The sequence below is a fragment of the Petromyzon marinus genome, unplaced genomic scaffold, assembly GCF_048934315.1.
Source record: "Petromyzon marinus isolate PM22_M1 ecotype Great Lakes invasive population unplaced genomic scaffold, UKy_Petmar_22M1.pri1.0 PM_G_Scaffold_190, whole genome shotgun sequence".
Taxonomy (NCBI): Eukaryota; Metazoa; Chordata; class Hyperoartia; order Petromyzontiformes; family Petromyzontidae; genus Petromyzon; species Petromyzon marinus.
This window is the reverse complement of record NW_027422751.1, coordinates 29180-45573: the sequence shown is the minus strand read 5'-3', so window position 1 is coordinate 45573 and position 16394 is coordinate 29180. Positions and strand designations below refer to the sequence as shown.

The 16394-nt window shown below is 47.4% G+C and overlaps 1 protein-coding gene across 1 annotated transcript in view; it reads left to right on the top strand.

Annotated features, from left to right (window-relative positions):
* Positions 1-15724, top strand: part of LOC142912162 (3'-5' RNA helicase YTHDC2-like) — a 161108-nt gene extending 145384 nt beyond the window's left edge. The window contains exons 20-24 of the mRNA XM_076060465.1: positions 985-1111; positions 7190-7398; positions 7898-8273; positions 9953-10074; positions 13413-15724. Coding sequence (XP_075916580.1) covers positions 985-1111; positions 7190-7398; positions 7898-8273; positions 9953-10074; positions 13413-13808 — 1230 coding nt within the window. The 3' untranslated portion in view covers positions 13809-15724. The remainder of the gene's footprint in view (positions 1-984; positions 1112-7189; positions 7399-7897; positions 8274-9952; positions 10075-13412) is intronic.
* Positions 15725-16394: the final 670 nt, after the last annotated feature.

Sequence of the window (16394 nt, the reverse complement as noted above, 5' to 3'; positions counted from 1 at the left end):
AGCGGGCATCGATTTTTTTGCTCCTGAAAGTGCGATCCAAGTGGCGGTGTAATATTTTGAAAATGGCACATTTTGGAGCGTGACGCATTTAAGGATCTGTAACGTCCACTCTAAGGCATTTCTATTTAAAGCTTTCGTGACTGCAAGGATTCATCTTCTTTGGTTATTTCGGTAAAGTCACCACGTAGAATGAGAATAAAATAATAAATTGATAAAATAAAATAACAATAAAATTATCACGACGTTTCGGCCACTTGTGTTATGGCCGAAACGTCGTGAGAATATTATTGTGTTATACTGGTAAGAACGAAGTTGTAAACTGAGTGTACCAGCCTGCAATAGATTAATGTGTCCGTCCGTCCGTCCGTTCGTCCCTCCCCTTTCAATACTTTAACGAAGTGAAATCTCGTGCTGTTGGGTGTAAAATCAGCAATAGACAGCGCAGAGACTTGTCCTACCAGCCCACCCTGCAGGGACCTGTTATTTTTTTATCAATGTATTGTTTTATTCTCATTCTACGTGACTTTACCGAAAGAACCAAAGAAGAACACTCTAAGGCAGTCAATTTTTTTTATTATTTTATCAAGCGAGGGCCACCGAGCTACGTGGCTCTTTTTCAGAAGCGACCTGGCCGACAGACGATAGCCCAATGAAGTGGCTTATCGCGTGGAAATTTAACGCAGCCAAATACTTCTGAAACGCACGTTTCTGAATGCGGAGAGGGAAAAAAAACGGAGAAACATCCACGTGACCACGGGGAGAATATGCAAACTCCACGTGTGCAGCGGGCGTCGGGGGTCAGGATAAAACTCACGACATCCCGTATACCAGGCGAGGTAGTTAACATCCCGCAACCAAAAAAACCAGGGCCGGCCCGCCAGATTCGAACCGTGAACCTCTGCTGCATCTCCTGCCGGGCCACGTCACCGCCGCCTCTTTGAAAAGTTTATTTCCATTGCGCTGTCTGCGTCTCCGTCCTGCCAGGCGTGGCAGAAGGCGTGCGCCGGAGGCTCGGAGCGCTCCTTCTGCGAGCGAAGCTTCCTGAGCCGGAGCACCATGGAGATGATCGTCGGCATGAGGACGCGGCTGTTGGGTCATCTGCGCGCGTCCGGTAGGGCGAGCGGCCGGGTCGGCCGGGAAAGTTTCAGCGGGCGCCCAGCCGGCGGCCGCTGTAATCCTGGGGTACCAGGTTTCGGCTTCCCGTCTGCGATGAAACTGGGCTACTAATGACTAGCGTAGAGACCCATAGACTCACATAGAGACCCATAGACTCACATTGAGACCCATAGACTCACATAGAGACCCATAGACTCACATAGAGACACATAGACTCACAGTGACCCATAGACTCACATAGAGACTCAAATACTCACATAGAGACCCATAGACTCACATAGAGACCCATAGTCTCACATAGGGACCCATAGACTCACACAGAGACACATAGACTCACATAAAGACCCATAGACTCACATAGAGACTCAAATACTCACATAGAGACCCATAGACTCACATAGAGACCGATAGACTCACATAGAGACCCATAGACTCACATAGAGACCCATAGACTCACATAGAGACCCATAGACTCACATAGAGACCCATAGACTCACATAGAGACCCATAGACTCACATAGAGACCCATAGACTCACATGGAGACACATAGACTCACATAGAGACCCATAGTCTCACATAGAGATCCATAGACTCACATAGAGACTCAAATACTCGCATAGAGACCCATAGACTCACATAGAGACCCATAGACTCACATGGAGACACATAGACTCACATAGAGACCCATAGTCTCACATAGAGACCCATAGACTCACAAAGAGACCCATAGACTCACATAGAGACCCATAGACTCACATAGAGACCCATAGACTCACATAGACTCACATAGGTACCCATAAACTCACACAGGGACCCATAGACTCACATAGAGACCCATAAACTCACACAGGGACCCATAGACTCACATAGAGACCCATAGACTCACACAGGGACCCATAGACTCACATAGAGACCCATAGACTGACATAGGGACCCATAGACTCACATAGAGACCCATAGACTCACATAGAGACCCATAGACTCACATAGAGACCCATAGACTCACATAGAGACACATAGACTCACATAGTGACCCATAGACTCACATAGAGACTCAAATACTCACATAGAGACCCATAGACTCACATAGAGAACCATAGACTCACATAGGGACCCATAGACTCACATAAAGACCCATAGACTCACATAGAGACTCAAATGCTCACATAGAGACCCATAGACTCACATGGGGACCCATAGACTCACATAGGGACCCATAGATTCACATAGAGACCCATAGACTCAGATAGAGACCCATAGACTCACATAGAGACCCATAGACTCACATAAAGACCCATAGACTCACATAGAGACTCAAATACTCACATAGAGACCCATAGACTCACATAGAGACCCATAGACTCACATAGAGACCCATAGACTCAGATAGAGACCCATTTACTCACATAGAGACCCATAGACTCACATAGAGACACATAGACTCACATAGAGACCCATAGACTCAGATAGAGACCCATAGACTCACATAGAGACCCATAGACTCACATAAAGACCCATAGACTCACATAGAGACTCAAATACTCACATAGAGACCCATAGACTCACATAGAGACCCATAGACTCACATAGAGACCCATAGACTCAGATAGAGACCCATAGACTCACATAGAGACCCATAGACTCACATAGAGACACATAGACTCACATAGTGACCCATAGACTCACACAGAGACCCACAGACTCACACAGAGACCAATAGACTCACATAGAGACCCATAAATGTACGGAGACTCTGCAGACATTATATTGAGATCCATAGTGTCACAGGGACTGAGTTGTAACAATGCCGGGTGCTCAAGTGTAAGGTAGCTGAAGGTCTCATCCCAGCTACTCATGACTCGCATCGAGACCCATAGATTTACAGAGACCCATAGACATTACAAAGAGATCCCTAGCCTCACAGACACTGAGTTATGATTAAACCGGCTTCTTAAGTGTAGCAAGTTTACGGTCTCGGCCAGGTCACCAAATGACCGCACACAAAAGAAATCCTATTAAATTTGCTTCTGCACATAATTTTGCTAAGATTCCAGCTCTGATAATTTAACATTTTTCAGTTTGACCGTCATGCAACTAATATTAGTCTCATACAACAGAGCGACGTGTCAACTGGAGGTCACTTGAACGGGAGCTCTGTAGTAGCTCTACGATATCCGCCTCCGTTGGTCGCTCTCCATCACGGATGGTTGAGAGACCTCTGAAAGGATGACGCATCTCACGTCACGATGCTTTTGGCACGATGGGAATGATATTGAGGATTGATTTAAGGGGAAAAAAACCTCGGAATATATTTGTGGTCCGTCTCTTCTTATTGTTGAGAATTCTGCACTAACTCTCCCGGCAGGTTGGCAGCCACACACTACAGTGTCAACACTTGTGCATCACAGCAAACAGGGTCTGGGTTCGATTTCTGATTTTGGCGACTTTCTGTGTGCAGTTTATATGTTTGTACAGTTTCCTCTGGTTTCTCTGATTTCATCCCATAGTAAGCACTGGCGGAGCCAGTGGGGGGGGGGGGGGGGGGGGGGGGGGGGGTGGCACGTGCCCAGCCAATGATCCGATCGAAATCCCTTAATTTCGATCGGATCATTGGGGTTTATTGGTAATAAATCGGCATTTTGCAACACCCATATTATTACTACGTGCCAGGGACTCTATGAGATGATAGGACAATAGTCTGAGTCCACAATTGGCAATAAGTAACGGCAAAGCGGTTATAAGCGACTCACAGAATTGTGCGCGGTTGCGTATATGCAGGACACGACTTCGCTGAAGGCATCAACACCTTCAGCGAGCGCGATGCTGATCACAAAACGGGGTTCAAATTCACCCCTCGATCACCGCACACGCGTCGAATAAAGAGCAAGGGACAATTTTTAATTGCTGGAGGGGTTGCCCCCACCTTCCTGAAGAGCCTGGCTCTGCCATTGATAGTATGTAAATAAATATTAGCATAAAATGTAACTGGTATTGGTCAAACATCCCAATGCTGTAAAACAATTATCTATAAATTACTCAATTGGGATCACACACACGGAGCGGCAACATCATCGCACCTCTACCACAAAAACTATGCAGGACCCTTCTGTGCCATGGTGGGAAAATGTTAACGACCTCGCTTGGTACACAGGAGGTCGTGGGTTCGATCCCGACCCTGACGCCTGCTGCTGTATATTTGGAGTTTGCGTGTCTCTCTCTCCGTGGTCACGTGGATTTTTCTCCGGGTCCTCCCTCCACCTTGAGAATCAATGTCACACGTGTCAGAATTTGTTTTCCCATTTTTTCTGGCAACAACAACAGGTGTTAAGATCATTGGTGAAGCCATGTTTCTCGCGAAAGTGCGGAGTTGGCCTGATAACTTTAATCTAAATTGTCTTATGGTTGATCATTGTTTTTTTACCCTTTTATCTGGCAACAAAACTGACACCTTTTTATGACAAGGAGTCATGTTTGCGTTGACCACAATACCTGCAGTCAAAATGCAAACAAAAAACACACTCTGATAATATATGCATTAAATTTCGATTTAAAGCTTTCGTGACTGCAATGATTCATCTTCTTTGGTTCTTTCGGTAAAGTCACGTAGAATGAGAATAAAATAATAAATTGATAAAATAAAATAACACAATAATATTCTCACGACGTTTCGGCCACAACACAAGCGGCCTTCATCAGGTGAACGGACGAGACTGTCTGGTAGGACAGCGCTGGAGTGAAAGAGCCACGTTCAGATCACGACCTTTAAGCTGTGTGAGAGGAAACAAAGCGTCTTGACAAAGGAATTAGCATATAATTTAGCATTGAAAAGGCTGAGTGATTAGCTTGTGACTGGTCACAGAAATAGCTATGTTAAAAGTTAAATCATACACATCCGCAGAGGCACCCCTTGACAAAGGAATTAGCATAGAATTTAGCATTGAAATAGCTAAGTTAAAGCATACACATCCGCAGAGGCACCCCTTGACAAAGGAATTAGCATAGAATTTAGCATTGAAATAGCTGAGTGATTAGCTTGTAACTGGTCACAGAAATAGCTACGTTAAAGTCAGAGCATACACATTCACCGAGGCACTTAGTACAAATCAAACAGGAGAATTTAGCATTTAAATAACTAGGCGAATTTAGCATTGAAATAACTGAGTGATTAGCTAGTGACTGGTCACAGAAATGACTATGTTGAAGTCAAGGCCTACACATCTGAGCTATTCACAGTACTATATAGTGAACCAATAAAAAACTAAAATATAAATTACCTTAATGTTATCAATAAACTCTATATTCTCCAATCAGCTAAGCTACCAACAATAAGTCGTTATATATCACAATGCCATATGGCGAAAAAATGGGTGGATTCTTACCCTCAACTTTAGCAACACGGATAGCTACCGGCCCCGTTCAGACGGACGAGTTCATCCATGGTCGGAACAGAGGAGGGGGAGAGAGACACATCTGAGCTATTCACAGTACTATATAGTGAACCAATAAAAAACTAAAATATAAATTACCTTAATGTTATCAATAAACTCTATATTCTCCAATCAGCTAAGCTACCAACAATAAGTCGTTATATATCACAATGCTATATGGCGAAAAAATGGGTGGATTCCTACCCTCAACTTTAGCAACACGGATAGCTACCGGCCCCGTTCAGACGGACGAGTTCATCCATGGTCGGAACAGAGGAGGGGGAGAGAGACAGCTGCGAGGCGCTATTATACTCCATGTTGTAAACCATACCATTAACCGTGGTGTGAGAGGTATTAAGAGTCAATGCTGGCGAAAGAGCTGCGGTCTGAAGGTCATCGTAAAATACAATTAATTAAGAACAGAAATGATTTAAAACATCTTTCCAATGGTTACTAAGCCAGAATCCATCTTCTCGGTTGAAATTGTCTCTGTGCTTGTATATGTGAATGGCCTCATGAACGAATCTCTCATGGTAGCCGGTTGGTTTGCAAAGAACCTCCGTCTTGGAGAAGTCAATGTCATGTGAGCCCACTGAATTATAACAGTGATCTGCCACGGCAGAGGAGTTCGTCCTACCGTGTTTCAAGTCTGCTTTATGTTCGCGGATGCGGTCCGAGATATGTCGTTTGGTTTCTCCAATGTAGCTACTACCACAGAGGCACTTTAGTTTGTAAACGCCCGGGTACTGTATGTCTGGAACAGCATCTTTTACAGATGGAACTAAATCACGGATTTTATGTACTGTGTTGAATCGGACCTGGATCTTGTGTTTATTCAGGATTTTGGAGATCTTTTTAGTGACCCCTGCAATGTAGGGTTAGGTGATGGTTTTGAGTGGCTCCACAAGAGGATCCTTCTTCATGACTGGAGTAATGGCTTTGCGGATTGTGTAGTCGGAGTAACCATTAGCCCTGAGAGCCTGGTGTACGTGCTTGAGTTCACTGGTAATGTGTTCCTGGTCGGATATGCATTGGGCTCTATGGTACAGAGTCTTGATGAGAGAATTCTTCTGTGTGGATGGTGGTGGGAATCCGGTTTCTAGTAAGCATCTGTATGGGTAGCTTTCCTGTAGACAGAGTGGCTCATTGAACCATCATGTCTCCTTTTAATTAAGACATCCAAAAAAGGTCGCTTGCCATCTTTTTCGACCTCCATGGTAAATCTGATGGCTGGGTGTATGGAATTGATGTGGTCGAAGAATATATGCATTGTCCTAGAAACCGATTGGTCCACACCAATGTTTGCATTCTGACCACAAGCATTGTGGTTAATGCAGTGACATGATTAAAAAAAACCTCTTCTCATATTTTGGTACTGCCAAACGATGTCCCATGAAATGGCACACGTTTAGAGTATTTTTGCTACTGCTTTAAATCTCCGCGTGATGATAAGCCACTGTTGCGCTATCATTTGTGTCCAGGTTGCCTCTGAAAAATAGCTACGTGGTTCAGTGGGGCCTCAACTGGTAAAATGTAAATTATTTTACAGTTACGTTTTAAAACACGGTTATCTTTCCTGTGTAAACCAGCGTCACTGACAGTCACACCACTAACAACAACAACAATAATAATAATCGCGCGCCAGGTTTCGTGCGGCCGAGAGGCGTGGGCGACATCCGCGACCTCAACACGAACTCGGAGAAGTGGCCGGCGGTGAAGGCGGCGCTGGTGGCGGGGCTCTACCCCAACGTGATCCACGTGGATCGCACCACTCAAACGCTCACCACGAGGCTGGAGCGTAAGGTGCACCTCCACCCTTCCTCCTGCGTGCTCGACCAGTGCGTCTTCAATAAGGTACCACCGTGCGTGCACGTGTCCGTATGTGCGCGTGTGTGTGCGTGTGCGTGCGTGCGTGTGTCTGTGATGATTGCTTGTGTTGCAGTCGAAACGTCGTGAGAATTTTATTGTTTTACATTTTTATTATTTTATCGTTTCCCTTCTACGCGGTGGTGATTTTACCAAAAGAACCAAGAATATGAATCGCCGCAGTCGCGAAAGCTTTAAATCAAAATGAAACTGAAACAGTCGCCGTAAGCGGGGGTATCATCATTCAGTCAAATGGCACGCAAAGTTGACGAGAGCCAATTGGAAGCATCGTTTGAAGTTGTTGCAAGGGATGCTGCTTCACAAAGGTCAACAGGCGGATGAGACGGTATTGGAGTAACCGATGAGACGTCGCCGTTCGCGAACACACGACGTCTTGAACATCGGCCGTCTCTGCTTTCCCACCCCCCATGCCCGCTCTCACCTCCCCGTGTCTCCCTTATCGTGCGCGGTCCTCCCCCCCTCGCAGCAGGAGGGCGTTCCACAGGGGGTGGCGGCGCTTCCCACCGACTGGCTCGTGTTCGGCGAGATGACGCGAGTGCACCGCCTGCCAATCGCTCGCTGCGTCACGGCCGTGAGCCCCGTGGCGGTGGCTCTGTTCGCCGGGGCCCCCCCTCGCCTCGCCGCCTCCGCCCTCCGGGGACCGTCACCGACGCACGGCGCGAACGCCGCGGCCGGTGCCGCCGGCGACGGCGACGGCGACGACGCCGACGACGCGGCCGGCGCTTCTGCGGCCGCCGCCGCCGCCGCTACCAACGATGCCGGCCGCCAAATGCCACCACCATCGATAGACACCGCCACCGATCGCCACTGCCAACAACAGCCACCGCCGCTCCACCTTCACCGTAAACACTTTGCACCGCCAGACTAAGGCAGATATACCCCGTATAGCCTCAAGATACCTTTGGGGCAAGTGTTGTTAGCAAGTGGCGATGAAGGCCGCCAGGGTGGGTGGCCAGCGCCACGTGAGGCCACCTTTCTGTCCCCAGTGGTGATGTTTGCACACTGCGCCTGGTGCTCCTTTGAGGCTGAGTCGACCTAGGGTCGACATAGGGGAGGCCCAGGAGCGGTTCAGATAATCGTCACCGGTGGCCGTGAGCCAGAATCGAACTCGGGTCGCCGGGTTTTGCAGTGCAGCCTGCTGACCGCTACACTGCCGCTCCTCGCTAATACCACCTAAGACAAACATCTCCTGTGTTCTACAGAAACTTTTTAATAGTAGGGTTTTTCCCCTTTTTTTCTGGCAAAAAAACTGAAACCTTTTTACAAGGATGCATGTTACTGCATTAACCGCAATACCTGCAGTCGAAATGCAAACAAAAAAACTACTATGATAATATGATGCATTGTCCTTGAAACTGATTGGTCCACACCAAGGGACGGCTTTCTTTTGAGCCTCGACCCAATTGGTGCTCGACCAGATGACGCCACAAGGCGTTCAGCTCAAAGACAATGCACTATCAAATTAATGAGGGCTCGGGGTGAGCATCTACATCATTAGACCTCCTTTGTCAGTACCAAAATATTATAATAGGGTTTTTACCCTGTTTTCTGGCAGCAAAACTGAAACCTTTTTTGCCAGAAAAAAGGGGAAAAACCCTATTATTACATTTTGGTACTGGCAAAGGAGGTATAGTGATGTAGAAACTTTTTAATCAACATTTTTTTTTTACGTTACTTTACCGAAAGAACCAAGAATATGAATCTCTGCGAGTCACGAAAGTTTCAAGTCAAAAATTCTAAGAGAAACTGTTGTGGAGAGTGCTCTCAGCGATCGTCGATTGTGGTTGACGTGGCTCAAGATAGGGGAGGTGTGGGCCACCACCGCACCCCAAGGATGTTTGCACGCGGGACAAGGCGCTCATTTCAGGCTGAGTCGACCCAACGGGAGTCCGGGGGATTGGTTCAGAATATTCATCACCGATGTTTAGCAGCCAAATGCTCGACACAAATCTTTGTGACAGGGCTAACCTGTTTGATGTTGCTACAGACGAGGGTCAAGTTGTTTTGAAATGTTACCAGCCAGAAAGAACCCCCTCGTGACTTTACCGAAAGAACCAAGAATATGAATCCCTGCAGTCACGAAAGCTTTAAATCAAAATTTATTTGGCTGCTGTAAATGTCCACATGTCAAGCCACTGTTGAGCTATCATTTGTGGCCAGGTTGCATCTGAAAAAGAGCTACACAGCTCAGTGGGACCTTAATACCGGCTAAAATAAAAGTAGTGTATAGGTATGTTGAACTTATTTCGCACTGTACCTAGCGTAGCCAACCGTGCTTAATCGGAGGTGCGGAGGAACGACAATAAACTAAAACACAAAAAGCAGTTCGAAAGAAATGAGTTTTAAATTTATAGTGTTTACATCGATGATGCCGATGAATTTGGCTCGTGTGCAGGTCACGGCTCGGTGTTTATGAGCCGGTGGTCTCGGGCCGGTGGTCACGGCTCAGTGGTCACGGGCCAGTGGTCACGGCTGCTACGGTGACCGCGTCTTGCGTGAACTTGTGCGTGTGCGTGTGCAGTGGAGGGGATTCCCCCCGATAGCGGCGACAACGAGATTGAGGAGGAGGGGGAGGAGGAGGAGGAGGTGAACACGGCCGTTCTGCATCTAGACGAGTGGATCAACTTCAAGTTGGACCCCGAGGTGAGTGACGCCGCCACCTGCCACCATTGTCGTCGTCGTCGTCATCAGCCATGGTCGTATCCACTGCTGGATGGTGAATGTGTAGAGTTGGCTTTTGTCACTGCTGGATGAAAGCCTCCCCATGCCGCCACCGCCGCCGCCACCACCACCTCTCTCAATCGTGCAGTGCAACAAGAACAACAACAACCCGTTCCGCAGCTGGACGCAAACTCTCATCGCTCCGTCTGCGCGGTGGACGTGCTCTCGGACACGTCCGCGTCCCTTGGCTCCCGCTCCGTTATCATTCCTGACCGTTCATCTTCGCTTCTTAACCGTGGTAACGCTCCTGCCCCAAGCCCTCCCTCTGCTTTCTGAACAGTTTAGTATGATGTCATGAACCTCACAATAATGGTTTTTGTTTGGGGTAAGATTGTGTTCAATATCAATGCGCCGTTAACCCACCACCACCACCCGACAGCCAATTTTAGTGAGGTTTGTCACGTCGAACAATACGTGCAAATTAGGTACGACTTCATCCCACCGGTGTGTCGGAGAGTGAATCCACAACATTCACAATTTGACTACTGTGACGACATTTTGCCAGAAAGTGGCCCAAAGGTGTAACTGATTGGCACGTTTACGTGACACGTGACACATCTTCCTAATTGGCCTCGTCGGGTGGTGCTGGGTTAACGACACATTTATATTTACGCGATCTAACCCATAAAAAAACCTTTCATCTATAATATTGGTCGCGAAAGCACGATTACTACTACTGCTGCTGCTGCGTGTGAAACTGTCATTAACCTTTTGATTTAAAGCTTTCGTGACTGCAGTAATTCATATTCTTAGCTCTTTCGGTAAAGTCACGTTGAAGGGAAACAATCAAATATATATAAAACAATAAAAATTCTCACGACGTTTCGACCATAACACAAACGGTCGTCATCAGGTGTGTTGGTCTGCATTAATTTATTTGTTTTGAAACGGTGTATTTATTTATAAAAACACGTCAGCCCCACGCGCAGCGATTCGGCAGTTTATTTAGAAGGACTAGTCCATCTATGTTCAAGGGGGGTACCTCAGTGTTTAGTCCTTGATGAACCAAGTCTTCAATGATTGCGATTACCTGACACCATCGCAATCATTGAAGACTTGGTTCATCAAGGACTAAACACTGAGGTACCCCCCCTGAACATAGATGGACTAGTCCTTCTAAATAAACTGCCAAATCGCCGCACGTGGCGCTGACGTGTTTTTATAAATAAATACACCGTGTTAAAATAAATAAATTAATGCAAACCGACACACCTGATGACGACCGTTTGTGTTATGGTCGAAACGTAGTGAGAATTTTTATTGTCTTATATATATTTTATTATTTTATTGTTTCCCTTCAACGTGGTGACTTTACCGAAAGAGCTAAGAATATGTCATTAGCCCGTGCGTGTTTTCTCGTGCACGTGTGCGTCGCTCTGTCTCACGGTGCAAATTCCCAGCACGAGTGAGGCTGTGAACACGCAAAATACCCGACAAGAAGCCAACAGTCGGATGAGGCTGTCGCGTTGTTCTTAAGAGCCGACTGCGTGGAGCGCTTCGCCGAGATGGCTGAGATCCTGGGTTTCACGACCCGATTTTTTTGACCGCCTGCGATTACACCGCGGTGCGCACAGCTGTGGCGACTTGATGGTTTCGGCCCCGGCTACCGATGGCCGTACAAACACACCCCATCACATTTACCCTGGTGCGCGTTTTGTTTGTATGTAATTTCATCCCGGCTTAATTACAACCGACCTCTGTTGCTAGTCTGTGGGTCTCCGTGTGAAGGTGCGTGTGTCTCTGTGGGGCCCAACGGTTACGAGATGTTAACTACGTCGCCTGGTATGAAGGGAGCGCGTGGGTTCAATCCCGACCCTGACGCCTGCTCTATGTTTGCAGTTTGCGTGTTTCCCCCCTTGGTCGTGTGGATTTTTCCCTGGGATCTCCGGTTTTTCCCTCCGCGTTTAGAATGAGCACGCATGCCGAGTATTTGGCCGCTATTAGTGTCCACGTGATAAGCCGCTTTGTTGAGATATTATTTGTGGCCAGGTTCTGAAAAATATCTCTCTAGCTCAGTGGGCCTTACCCGGTGAAATAGAAAGTTTAGTTTTAGTTTGCAGAAGAGTGGACGAGGCTTTCCTGGGGAAACAAGGATCTACGTATCACTACAAATGTAAATTTTTATTTAAAGCTTTCGTCACTGCAGGGATTCATATTCTTGGTTCTTTCAGTAAAGTCACCATGTAGAAGGCAACCAATAAAATAATAAAAATATAAAACAAAATTCTCACGACGTTTCGACTGCAACACAAGCAATCATCATCAGGTGTGAAAACCACAGCAAGAAAATACAAAAAAATTATTGCTGTGGTTTTCACACATGATGATGATTGCTTCTGTTGCAGTTGAAACGTCGTGAGAATTTTATTGCTTCATTTTTTTATTATTTTATTGTTTCCCTTCTATGTGACTTTACCGAAAGAACCAAGAATATAATACAAATGTACTTATAGTAATTTACTTGTTTATCCAGGAGCTGTAGGACTCTTTTTCGGGAGGGTCCTGTAATTGAGTTTTTATTTTAAGATATTTTTTTTGCCAATCGGTGATGAGTCGTGTTTATTATTCACGTGTGAGAGGAAACGGGAGCACCCGAAGAAAACCCACGCCTTGCGCGAGGGGGCAACGCTTTATCCCCGCACAGATGGAAACAGATGGAGATCAGTCCACTTTCCCTCGACTCTTGCGGCCAGGGAGTTTTAGAACATTGGCGCCGCAATCAACTTCTTTCTTTAAAACTGCTTTTTGTTTTGAGTTTTTTCCCTTTCCTTCACCCTTCACCTCCAATTAGCAAGGTTGGCTACGTACAGTGCGAAAGAAGTTCAACATACACACATACGGGGACTCCTCTGCTTACGAATGTTCGACTTACGAACAAACCCGGTTCGTATGTCCAGTTGCCTATTCGGACCGAGAGTCGCGAGCTCAACTGCTGTGCAATAGACGGCGGTGGTGGCTTCTGCATCTGTAGAACGCGAAGAGCCCAGTGGCACCCACATCTGACGGGAGGTTACACAACTTTTAAAGCCATTCCCGGTGCTCAGCGCACAGTGCCGTACAACGCCGTTAGGAATCGACAGGGGTACAGTTGGCACTTACGGACAAATCGACTTACGAACAGACCCCCGGAACCTATAACTCGTCCCCTAAGTAGAGGAGTCGCCGCCCACAACCCTCGCCGCCGCCGCCGCCGCCTCCAAAACGCCGGGCGATCGATCCTCGTTCACGCCCTCCGCTCCGCTCCCCTCCCCCCCCGCCAGGCGGCGAACCTGCTGCTGCTGCGGCAGAAGTGGCGCGCGCTGTTCGCGCGCCGCATGCGGGAGCCGTCGCGCGCCCCGTCGCAGGCGGACGAGGCGACGGTGAGCGCTGTCGTCGCGGCGCTGGCCCGCGAGGACGAGGCCCTCGGCCTGCGGCGGCCCGCCGGCATCGGCCAGCGGCCGACGATGCCGATCGCTCCCGCGGCGAGGTTTTCGCCCCCGGCGGCGGCCGCGGCGGCCGCGGCGGCGGCTTCGTGGATGGCCGATCGTTGCCGGATGAGTGGCGGTGGTGGTGGTGGTGGTGGAGCCGGTGGTGGTGGAGCCGGTGGTGGTGGTGGTGGTGGAGGTGGGGCCGAGACAAACCGAGGAGTTGCTTGTGACCAAGATGTGAGGCCATGATCGTTTTCACGTTATTTATCGGGCAGGGAGGTCGGTGGCAGTTGTGTAGATAGCAACGATCTGTGGGTCTCTGTGTGAATGTAGAGGTCTGTAGGTCTCTAGGTGAGTGTAAATAGACCTCTATATACATCATTGGCTTAGATCGTCAATTCGCTATACTTGCAACGTGGATGTGAGAGGTCGTGTCACGTCCGTGGCTTGACAGGAGAAATAAAAACACGATTACATATCACTCTGAAACCAGTTCAACACGTAGTCAGTAGGCGTCCGCAACCATTATTATCCGTAATGATGATTTTAAGGTTAAATCGCATCAATATAAATGTGCCGTTAAATCCGCCACACCCGACACAGCCAATTAGTAGGGTTATTCATGTAAACAAAGCGTGCCAATTCGTTACTGGTACTGCACGCCGGTGGTGTGTTGGAGAGTAAACCCACTACAACATTTACAATCCGTTACTGGTACTGCACTCCGGTGGTGTGTTGGAGAGTAAACCCACTACAACATTTACAATTCGTTACTGGTACATCACACCGGTGGTGTGTTGGAGAGTAAACCCACTACAACATTTACAATTCGTTATTGGTACTGCACACCGGTGGTGTGTTGGAGAGTAAACCCACTACAACATTTACAATTCGTTACTGGTACATCACACCGGTGGTGTGTTGGAGAGTAAACCCACTACAACATTTACAATTCGTTACTAGTACATCACACCACGGGTGGTGTGTTGGAGAGTAAACCCACTACAACATTTACAATTAGTTACTGGTACTGCACTTCGGTGGTGTGTTGGAGAGTAAACCCACTACAACATTTACAATTCGTTACTGGTACTGCACGCCGGTGGTGTGTTGGAGAGTAAACCCACTACAACATTTACAATTCGTTACTGGTACTGCACTCCGGTGGTGTGTTGGAGAGTAAACCCACTACAACATTTACAATTCGTTACTAGTACTGCACTATGGTGGTGTGTTGGAGAGTAAACCCACTACAACATTTACAATTCGTTACTGGTACTGCACACCGGTGGTGTGTTGGAGAGTAAACCCACTACAACATTTACAATTAGTTACTGGTACTGCACGCCGGTGGTGTGTTGGAGAGTAAACCCACTACAACATTTACAATTCGTTACTGGTACATCACACCGGTGGTGTGTTGGAGAGTAAACCCACTACAACATTTACAATTCGTTACTAGTACATCACACCACGGGTGGTGTGTTGGAGAGTAAACCCACTACAACATTTACAATTAGTTACTGGTACTGCACTTCGGTGGTGTGTTGGAGAGTAAACCCACTACAACATTTACAATTCGTTACTGGTACTGCACGCCGGTGGTGTGTTGGAGAGTAAACCCACTACAACATTTACAATTCGTTACTGGTACTGCACTCCGGTGGTGTGTTGGAGAGTAAACCCACTACAACATTTACAATTCGTTACTAGTACTGCACTATGGTGGTGTGTTGGAGAGTAAACCCACTACAACATTTACAATTCGTTACTGGTACATCACACCGGTGGTGGTGTGCAGTTCGGGGCTTTGTGTGCGTGTGTGTAAGTTTGTCCATGCGCGGAGATGAGCCGCGTCAGCTCCTCGCACTTCAAACCCTCTCTTGAGTCCTCTGCCCAGCGGTGGGAAATCACGGCCGCCTTACATCTTGTCGGATCCATCAACTTTCTTCCTCCCTGCCTGGTGCCTTCCGATTCTTCATGCAGCAGACTTCACTCAGTGCCTCTTTCCCCAGCATCCCCCAAACCCTTCGAGAATTTTGAAAAACTTTGAAATTTTATTTCGAACTGTTTGTCGTGTTTAGTTTGCTTGTCCTTTCCCCGCACTTACGATTTGCGTGGTTTGGCTGCGAACGGTTGCGAAATAAATTTTGATTTAAAGCTTTCGTGACTGCAGGGATACATATTCTTGGTTCTTTCGGTAAAGTCACCACCACGTAGAAGGGAAACAATAAAATAATACAAATATAAAACAATACAATTAAATCACGACGTTTCGACTGCAACACAAGCATGATGATGATTGATGATGATTGATGATGATTGCTTGTGTTGCGGTGCGAAAGAAGCTCAGCGTGCACACAGCTTCCTTTCGTCCAGCTGTCACCTCTGAGAATGTGCCCAATGCACGTGCGTAGCCCTTCCTGGATCGTCGGCGTCACACACACACACACAAAGCGTCGCCTGTTTCATCGCACAGCGCATCGTGACACAGCGTCGTCATGTGCAGCAGCATCAACAGCAACCCTTCTAGAACTTCCTATCACGTGGTTTGTGTCCATACCACGTGTTTAGCCCCTCTTCTGTATTGTCGTCGTCACACGCACGGCATCACGGCACGCGGCAACATCACCAGATCGCGTAACTATAAATGCGTGTTGTTACACCCACCACCACCACCACCACCCGACACAGCCAATTAGTAAGGTTTGTGACGTAAACAGAACGTAGATTTAAAACTTTCGTGACTGCTAGGATCCATACTCTTTGGTTCTATTGGGTAAAGTCACGTAGGTATAAAAAATAAAATAACAAAAATCATGACGAGACTGTCCT